The sequence below is a fragment of the Dipodomys ordii genome, unplaced genomic scaffold, assembly GCF_000151885.1.
Source record: "Dipodomys ordii isolate 6190 unplaced genomic scaffold, Dord_2.0 Scaffold1, whole genome shotgun sequence".
Lineage (NCBI taxonomy): Eukaryota > Metazoa > Chordata > Mammalia > Rodentia > Heteromyidae > Dipodomys > Dipodomys ordii.
Window position 1 is genome coordinate 2,903,565 of NW_012267217.1, and position 10,882 is coordinate 2,914,446.

Here is a 10,882-nt window from a genome sequence, read left to right on the forward strand (position 1 = left end):
CATGCTAATTATTTTAATAAATTCCGTGTGTGTGTGTGTGTGTGTGTGTGTGTGTGTGTGTGTGTGCATGGCATGTGTTTACTGGTATTGAGGCTTGAACTCAGGGCTTTGTGTTCCTGCTTAGTTTTTGGCCAAGGATGCCACTCTACCACTTGAGCTATACCTCCACGTTTGGCTTTTCTGCCTAGACTCACTTCAAAGGGTAATCCTCAGAACTCAGCCTCTTGAGTAGCTAGGAATACAGACCATGAACCACCATTACTCAGCTATATATACCTTTCTAAACAAGATGAAAATGTAGAACAATAAACATAACACATATAGAATCAACAATAGATAAGAGCAAAAGACTGTTTAAGGTATCTGACAAACACATTATATCCAGGTTGCTGGATATAACAGACAGAAACTACATATTTCATAAACATACAATCCCTGGTTATTTCTAACTTATTGTACTAGATCACTGCCAATACTAAAACAAATGCATGGAGGCTATTCTGAACATAAGAGCAGAGCAAATGTGATAAAAATAGAAGAAACCCTTAGTAAGAGCACCTGTCTTCAACTTTGAGCACACAGAAATACTACCAAATATCAGGAGATCTTGTCTCTGCACAAAAATCTTAGTTCTGATTTCAAATTAATTTTTCCAGGGAGAAAGGGAATCCTTTGTAAACCTTACCTAAAATGAACTCCATAAGCTAAGTTTTAATTTTGTGTTCCAAATTTGACAGAGCACTTCATGAATGGAAACTTGAGCTGACAGGGATAGCATCTTAGGCCAAGCAAGGAGAGACTGGACAGTTTCCAGGAGACAAATACTTGATAAGCTTTTTAGTGTCTTGGTTCACTCTTTGTGGTTTTAACCAATGAAAAGGCCACCATCAGCACACTGGGTCAGTCCACAACTTTCTTCTTCACTGGCTAACTATAGAAGTAAACCCTCACTCATAACCACTGAAACAAGATTGGGAGCAGTTATAGGAAGATAAAAGAAAAGCTCAATGAAAGAAGACTGTCTGTTCACATCTTTCCTGGACAATACTGGAGGAAATAAGAGAGAATGCTAGGGAAACATGACCCAGGATAGTAATTATGCAGGTCTATGCTATTTGTGAAACTACACTCCTTAAATGTGACCTGTCCTGATTCAATAGTAAAGGATATTTGAGCACCTTACGTCAAGATAAGCTTTTATTACCTGGCCCCATATTAACTGAGCCACACACTGAGTGTTTTGAATTACTGAGATAAGCTTTTGGATCATTATTTGATTAACATCCCACCCTCATGACATGGACTTATCAAAATCTCTATATTATCCTTATTCCAATTTATGGAATCATGTGAGTTAATCCTACCCATGGAAGTCTATAGGGCTTTGTTACTTTTATCTGACAGAGTAGAAGGCAGTAGGAAAGTCTAAAGATGGACACTTCGCAAATGGAATATAGATTGAATAGACCATATATGAAATGCTTACAACCTGACATGGTACATGTTTCAGATTTTCTTCAAATTCTGGAATATTTTCATCTTCATAATGAGGTGTCTTGGGGATAGCACCCAAGCCCAAATACAAAATGCATTTGTTTCATATGTATCTTACAGTCAGTAGGCTGGATATAATTTAACCAATATTTTGAATAATTTTGTGCATAAACTAAAATTTCATGGTGTGGGATTTCTCTACTTATAATGTTATACTGGCTCTCGAAATTTTTCAGAGTTTGGAGAAATCTGGATTTACATTTTCAGGTTAGAGATGTCCAACTCATACATGTAGATCTAAGAAGCAGAAGAAAAAGGCCAGACCAAGAAGGTTTTCTAAGCATTTTAATGTTGTTAAATAAACTACTTCTAAAACTCTTCAGTTAAAATCTAAAAACTCTAGCAAGTATCTTTACAGGTAAAGAAACATCTCTCCACCACCTCTACCACCACCACCACCACCCACAAAAAATGTGGGAAATGGTTTTTAACCTAGAATTCTAGGCCTAGCCCGAAGAACAACCCAGTGTTAGAGGGAGGATAGGATAAATTTCTAAACATACAACTTCTCAAAGCTCACCTTCTACATACATTCCTTCACTTCCTACTCACTCTAAATTGGAATTGAAGAATGGTTCCATGAAGGAGGAAATATAAGGAAACACAAGTCTTAGCATCAAGGAATCAGAGGAACATTGAAGAGAAGCCAGAGGAACTCCCTGGATAAAGCAAAAGGAGATTCCATCATGACAGTTGTGAGGAAGATGCAAAGGACCAATTCTAAAGAGAGTAAGACAGCAAAGGCTGTGGCTAGGAGGAACAAAAACAGGACCAATCCCTGGACTTGTGAGTTTCACTCAACTGAGATATCTGAAAAGTCTGGTAATAAACTAATAGCCAGAAGCAAAATAAGCAACAGGATGTCTTTTAAGAATAAAGTAAAAACCAAAAATGTTAATGACAAAAGAAATACAATAAAATATCACAAGCCTTATAAATGTTTCTAACATAGTTGATACTCATGCATCCTAAAATTTATATAAAGCCACAATGGAAGGATATGCAGAGCCGAGATACAAGCAAAGTGTTAAAAGGATTAAGCCTACAAAATCGAAGCCAAATGTTAATGGACAATGTTTAAATTGGGAATAGAAGCCAATAGACAAGAAATGAAATTTATAAACAAGTGAACAGTGGCAGAGCATGACTGAAGCCCTAGGTTCAATTCCCAGCAAGGGCGGAGGGGAGGTGGAAAGAAGAAATAAAAACAAATGGCTTCTGTTAATTTACCTGAGAAATAAAATAGGATCAGGAATCTGATGTTTTCATTTTTATCTTAATACCCATAAGCTCAGACTTTTAAAACTATAGACATTTCATAAGTATAAGCACTAAAATAGAATTTTATGCAGTAAACAATCCATACGCCTCTTTTTCTCAACTATGCTGGGCATCAAAGCCAGGGCCTCAGGCATGCTAGGCAAGGAAGCACTGTATACTGTATCCCCAGCCCAAATCATTTACGGATCCTTACAACAAAATCTTTTAGTCTTCCAGCAAAAGCAAGGTAGGGGTGTGTGTGTGTGTGTGTGTGTGTGTGTGTGTGTGTGTGTGTGTGTGTGTGTGTGTGTGTGTACACAAATTTGGTTAAGGAATAATGTTAAGTTTTTAAAATGTTTTTCTTTGTTTCTTGCAGTACTGTGTGTGTGTGTGTGTGTGTGTGTGTGTGTGTGTGTGTACACACAAATTTGGTTAAGGAATAATGTTAAGTTTTTAAAATGTTTTTCTTTGTTTCTTGCAGTACTGGGATGTAAACTCAGAGTTCTGAATTTGCTCACTTGAACCAGACATATAGATCTGCTTTTCATTGGTCATCCTTGAGATGGTGGGAGGGCGGGGTTGTCTAACAAACATTTCTACCCATGCTAGCCTCAAATAGTGATCTTCCATCTCTCAGCCTACGAGCTAGGATAACAAGTGTGAGCTACCAGTGCCCAACCAAATCATACATATATATATATATATATATACATATATATATATAATTCTAAATTTTGTATTGTAATATTTATATTTAAATAACTTACAGCACAAAAATCCTCTAACACACACACACATATATAATTCTAAACTCTGTATTATAATATTTAAATAACTTACAGGACAAAAAAACCTCTAACATGCCAAGAAATGTCCCCAAGATCTCAGAATTCCTTTTATGAATTAGTCTTTCCTTGAGGCCCTGGCCAATAAAAAGGATCATAACTGGACAAATGAACAAAAGTTTTTCCTCTGCTTTTTCAAAATCATTTTTGAAAGTATATGAACTCAATGAAAGCAGCTGTGGTAAAACTGCAGCCCGAGATGGCTCATTCCAGGCCAAGCTTCAGAAGCAGCATTCTCAAGCTTCAGTGTGCGTAAGAATCATGCTTTTGGGATTGGAAGCACGGCTCAGTTGGTAGAGTGCTAGCCAACAAGCTAAAGCAGCAGGTACTGAGTTCAAGTTCTGGTCTCTAACCAAAATAAATAAATCACGCTGTTGAACTTGTTGATGAAGATTCCCTATACCCTACTCTCAAAGACCCTGAGTCTTTACTCTGGAAGGGAGGAGGACTCTGTACTTGCAAGGTCACCTGGATACAAGAGCTTTATGCAACAGAAAAAGATCCTAGATAATGAAACAGATGCCATAAGGTTAAGAGACAAACCCAAAACCTAAGTAATATAACTTTTAAAACTGCCTCCTCCTCCTTCTCCTCCTCCTCTTTTTTTTTTCTATTAGTTATATTTCTGTTGGGCTCCACAGCTTAAGTAATGTTATATACACTATAAAGATTCTTTCCTAGTTTATGAAGGTTGGAACATCCAGTTACACAACTAACTAAACACTGAAAGAGCCCGATAAGATTAGCATTCAGATTCCAATGGAATCCTAGTTCTCTGCTTTAGGATACAGCACACAACCTGTTTCGTAACTCCAGGAAATGGAAGACTGACAGTTTTCATTTATCAGCATGTTTTCGAAAAGAAAAAAAAAAGTGTTCCTATGTTACAATATACACTAAAACAAGCACAAAGGTAGATACAGTCTATATTGAGAAACTGGTGTGCAGGATATGCGAAAAAAAATTGCATGCAACACCTGTGCCTCGGAATAAGTTTCCTAGTTTGCTGGAGGGGGTTGTTTTTTTTTTTCAATTTCAGTGTCTGTCTCAAACAAACAAAAAACAACAAAAGCCAAGTCAGAGTGGCAAAGAGCTGGTAAATGTAAATGTAAATGCTCACAATACCTTGCTCCAGTCGGAAGCATAGGGAACGCCGGGCTGCTTCCATCTCTGGAGTCGGGTTATCCAGGACATGTCTACACCACTGCAAAGGACTCAAGGATTTCTCTGATGAGGTCTTTGAAGAGCCCACATACAACCTTAAAAAAAGGAAATCTACATTATAGGTATAATATAGGTAGAGAGTATAGTGGTCTTCTGAGGGAAACAACATATATTTAACAGTTCCTATAGAAAAAGAACTTGCATTTGTAAACTTCAAAGTATCAAAAACTTGTTTTTAACAGGCAAATATTCCCCAAATAGAACATGCTACTTTCCAAAGCCTGCTGAGAACTACTTCAAAAACATGTCTAACCATTTCCCCTAAACTATGTTTCAGAGTCAGGGAACAGGAGCTTTTCTTACTGGCTAGGCCTCCTGAGGATCTTATGATCTAGTGTCTACAAATGAACACCTTCATCTCTTTTCTGCAACAGAACTGTATACACAAACTTGGGCTAATGAATAAAAATGTGATATGGCCTTACATGCATTTAAAGAAAATCTGTCCAAATACTAATAAGCTCAGAACCTTACATGAAATCTCTCCTATCTTTAATTTACACTTAACTTGGGTAGATGCTTCTTTTGAAAAATTAAAGTCAAAGATCCAACTTTAAAGATACATTTTAAGAACATTTTACTTTGTCAGAGAAACGAGAAGTACTCAAAATAATCACCAGGAGGCACTGCAGCTAGACATGGAAGTTCTCTGTCTCTGATACACAATGCTAACTTAACAGTTATTTCATAATGAGATGTATAAGACACTGTACTGAAAACGAACTTTACAACTTCAGTGGGAGGAGGGAGGAGTTGGGGAGGTGGGGCGGGAAGGGAATGGTAGAGGAAAAACAAAGGAGGAGGTAACAATGCTCAACAGGAAATATACTCATTGTCTTACTCATGTAACTGTAACCCCTCTGTACAGCATCTTTACAATAAAATAAAATTTTTACAAAAGAGAGAAAGTGAAAGAAAGGGTATAGAGGTGGGATTATTTCCCAGGAATTGCTGGATCTAGTCATTGATCTTTCTTTTTCGTTGTTGTTTTTGTTTTTGTTGGTCATGGGGCTTGAACTCTGGGCCTGAACGCTGTCCCTCTGCTCTTGGCAAGAGCTCTACCACTTGAGCCACTGAACCACTTCTGGTTTTCTGAGTGGTTTATTGGAGATAAGAGTCTGACAGACATTCCTGCCCAGGCTAGCTTTGAACCACGATCCTCAGATCTCAGACTCCTGAGTAGCTGATCTTTCTTTTCTTAAGCATATTCTAATTATAAATTTTATTACAGTAACACACCTTTAAGATTACTACAAATATAATGAACACATATTCTTACACTAACACACTTCATTATGTACACTTTTACTATAATTCTATAGGACTTTTACCTATCCACTCATAGTAGAAAGGAGAATGCATTGTTCTTTGGTACCTTAATTCTTACAGCTCAGAGATGGCACATTTTTTCATGAAGGGACCAGCAAGTAAATACTTTTAGTTTTCAGAACACAATCTTAGTTGCAACACAACTCTGCTGTTCCAGCTCAAAAGCATCATGGATGACATGAAAATTATTACATATGCTTGGCTATGTCCTTATAAATCTTATTTATAGAACATATGAAATTACAACAAAGTTACCATCATTTTCATATTTAACATTTTTTCCAGCCATACAAGCAGGAAACAGCCCTGATTTTCCCTCAGGACATAGTTTGTACACTCTTGCTACAGAGGGAATTTCTAAAGTATATTGCAGAATAGTGGCTCATGCATATCATCCCAGTTATGCGGAAAGTATACATGTAAGAGTATTAAATTCCAGGCCAACCAAGGGAAAAAGTGAGATCACATTCAAAAAGCAAAAACTGCTGGGAGTGTGGCTCAAATGGTAGAGTACCTGACTAACAACAGTGAAACCCTGGGTTCAAACCCCAGTACTCCATAAATTAAATAAATAAATACCTCTTTGAAACAATTTACAGTGATTGTAATATATCATTCTTTCCTTAGTATGTAGTCTATCTCTATTAAGAGAATATTAATTAATGGGCCCCACTTCATGACACATGCTAACAGTCTCCTGGTGTGCACAGACAGCGTACCACTTTCTAGTCTAAATAGCATAATTCCTGCCAATCTCTGGTGCTTCAAATACTAATTGCTAGATTATACTCCACTCCCAGGTTTCTGATTTAATGGCTTTGGGGTATGGGCCAAAGAATTTGAATTTCTATCAAGTTGTCAAGTGATGCTATTAACAGATCACAACTTCCACTGTTCCCCTTTCTCCAAGACTGGTTCAGGCTGAAGCCCTGCATTATAGTCCTAGCAAATAAAAGCAAGTAAATCATCTAGAGGGCTTGTAGGCAAGTTTTTTCTCCTATTTAACAGCATTACAGAGATAGTACCGTGCACTTAGGAGGCAGATGGAGAAGGATCACTAAATTCAAGGTCAGCCTGCACCACATAGCTAGAGTTTGTCTCAAATGAAGATAAAGGAACAATTCATTTTAAATGCAGCCATCTTAACAGATTAAAAGTAAAATATTTCAAAAGTAAAAACACTATCCACAAAGGTAAGTCCATGCCAGGAATGTTTATTATTGAATTCTAATACAAATTTAAGAAAATATAATTCTTCATATATTTTTCAAAAAGAACAAAGTGGAAGTTATTCTATAATGTTGTTTTTATCCTGATCATATAACACTGACATTACAGGAAAGAAAATAAAATTTTTTAAAAGCAATTTCACTCAAGGACAGATGCAAAAATCTAAATATTTTAGCAAGTTGAGTACAATAATATCAAAGAGGAAAATTCATAACTTCCAAGTTGAACTAATCTCAGAAATCCAAATGTCAAGGTAACTTCCTGTACCAACCAAAATGAGAAAGAAAAATAAAAGAAACAAACCAAAATAATACTGATGATGATGATGATGATGATGATGATCTCAACAAAGAAAAAACAATGCACAGTAATTCCTGATTTAAAAAAAATTTCCTAGTAAATTGGAAACATAAGGAAATGTCCTCAATCCAATTAAATATCTGATTAAGGATGTTACAAGAAAGTACACTCAATAATGAAACATTGAACATTTTTTCCTCTAATAGTAGAACAAAGCAAAGATATCATCTCCATCGGCCCCCTACAGAGGCTCCAGCCAGTGCAATCAGGCAACAAACAAGAACATTCGGACTTAGAGAAAAATTATCCTGTATTCATCTGCAGAGGACATGAGTTACCTATGGTTTAAAAAAAAAAAAACTAGATGATGCCACAATAAAAGGTATAAAAATGAATCCATTCGGTAGCAATACTATAGAACCAGATTAAAGTAGGGAGATTGATTGTGTATTGCACATATGTGCAACAAAAAATGATCTTTTTAAATTTCACTTTCCATTTAAAATGGCATTAAAAAAAACAACCACATGACACCTAAAGATAAACTTGGCAAAAGATATGCATGACTGTATTTGATGTTGGTATGATTTGTGGAGGGGAAGGGAAAAAACAAATTGTTTAAATATTTAGGGATACAGGTGGACCTATTGCAACAATGAGATGTACAAGTTGTTATGTCGAAAAACGAACTTTACAACTTTGGGCGGTGGGGGGATGGGAAGCGATGGGAAGGGGAAACAAAGGAGGAAGCAACAGTGCTTGATAAGAAATGCACTCATTATCTTGCCCATGTAATTGTAACCTCTCTATATGGTATTTTCACAATTAAAAAAAAATAAACTTGACAAAAGATACGCATGACTTGTACACTAAAAAATACAAAATAAGGGACAGTAAAAAAGATATAAATACTAGACTTGTAGTTCTGAAACTAAATATTCTTATGACATCAATTCTCCTTACATTGATTTATGTAACTAATAGAATCCCAATAAAAAAATCCTAAGAGAATTTTTTTATATTTTCTATGTAGAAGCTGTCTCTGAAATTTATATGGGAATGGGAAATTCTCAGCATAGGCAAACAGCTGCTTAAAAACAATGCATTGTATGGCCATCACTAACTGATTGAGACTTAGGATAAAGGTATAGTAATACAACAGCTTTGTATAGCTTAAAGATAAATATATCAAGGGGGAAAAATAGTCCAGAAACAGAACTACCCTTAGAATAAGAATTTTTAATATAATATGAGGAAAATTCAATGAAAAGGTGGTCTTTTGAACAAATGATGTTAGAACAAAAAGGGATACACATACAAAAGAAAGTAAACCTTCACCCATACTTCCCACAGTATCTAAGATTAATGCAAAACAGATCAAACCAAACTGTAAAACCTGAAACTATAAAATCCTTTTGTTAGAAACCACAGATGCAAGTTTGTTTCCCTGGGTTGGCAAACACTGCTTACATACAATTTCTCAAACTAAAAGCTTGTACACTAAACTTCACTCTCAAAAATAAAAATCTTTACTGTTTGAAACACACTCCTGCAATAAGACAACCCATGCATTGGGGAAAATATTTGCAAAGAACTTTTATGTGTGTGTGTGTGTGTGTGTGTGTGTGTGTGTGTGCGTGTGTGTGTGTGTGCGTGTGTGCGTGTGTGCGTGTGTGTGTACTCAGTAACAAGCAATCTAATAAAAATAAACAAAAGATTTCAAAAGAAATTTCATCAAAGATCTACTGGTGGCAAACAGGATACAAAAAAGGTGTAAATTCAAACCACAATGAAGTACTGCTATACACCCATGAGAATAATTAAAATTAAATCAAACAACAACCACAAAAAGCAAACCCTCACCAAAGCAATTACTCATGAGCCAGATAAGCATATAGAACAACTGAAATCCACACTGCTGGTGGACATGGAATCTGGTATAACTACTTCAGAAAACAGTCTGGCAACACCTTAAAAACTTAACATGCCTCCCACCTCCTATCTGCTCCAGTTACTGGAGTGATGAGGATTACCCAAGAGAAACAAGAGTAGTGGCACAAAGACTCACAGCAGTCCTGTTATAACCAAAAATCGAAAACAACCCAATGGCCATCCAGAGAAGAGTGGATCAGCAAACCACAGTTCACTTGTATCCAGGCCATCTAATAGCTCCCACAATAAAAAGGAACAAATTCCTGATTCATGTGATAACATAGACAAAGTTTAAAAGCCAACTCAAAACAAATGAAAAAGAGAGCATGCTATGTGATTGTACTGAAAGAAAGCTATAGAAACTGCCAACTAATCCATAGTGATAGAAAATAAACCAGCAGCTGCTGAAATTGGAGGTAGATAGAATTAGGAAGGAAGAAATGCAAAGAGCCTCAAAGAAAAAACTTAAGCATCAAAGTAAGCTGTCTTCATCATTATGATAATTTCTTGGCCATATTCACATGCCGAAGACCATCCAATTGTACATCTGAGCGTACTTTAATAAAGCTTTCATTAAGTGCCGTAAGTAACTGGATGCATCAACATAAATGCCAGGGTTAAAAATAAAGAAACTAAGCTAGGAGCTGGTGGCTCAAGCATTTAAACCCTCTCTACTCAGGAGGCTGAGGATCAAGGTTCAAAGGCAGTCCAGACAGGAAAGTCTGTGAGACTCTTAGCTCCAACAATAGAGGTGTAGCTCAAGTGGTAGAGCATTAACCTTGAATGAAAAACAAAAAAGAAAAAGCCCAAGGATAGTGCCCAGACCCTGAGTTCTAGCCCCAGGACCATCACAAAATTAAAGAAAAATAAAAGCAAAAGAAACTAGAATGAAAGAGAAAAACAATACAAGGAATAGACGACTTAGAATAGATACTATCTAAGAGAAACTGATACGTGCACACAGAAGAAAATGGCATATTAAAAAATCTTCTCTTCCTTACGGAAGAATAAAACTACGGTTTCCAAGTTTTTCCATTTCCTAACAAATGGGGCAATGTCATTCTTTCTGATTTATATTAAGTGAATTAAGCCAGGCCCAAAGAAACATAGGTCCCATGGTTTCCCTTATATGCAATATCTAGTATATGTATGAGTCAAGCGGAAAAGGTCAGATAATGTGATCTCAGGAAAATGAACCCTTAGATATG

The 10,882-nt window shown here is 36.3% G+C and overlaps 1 protein-coding gene across 1 annotated transcript in view; it reads right to left on the bottom strand.

Annotated features, from left to right (window-relative positions):
• Slain1 (SLAIN motif family, member 1) overlaps positions 1-10,882 on the bottom strand; it is a 42,121-nt gene that overhangs the window by 24,387 nt on the left and 6,852 nt on the right. The window contains exon 3 of the mRNA XM_013009067.1: positions 4,785-4,918. Within this exon, the coding sequence (XP_012864521.1) occupies positions 4,785-4,918 (134 nt within the window). The remainder of the gene's footprint in view (positions 1-4,784; positions 4,919-10,882) is intronic.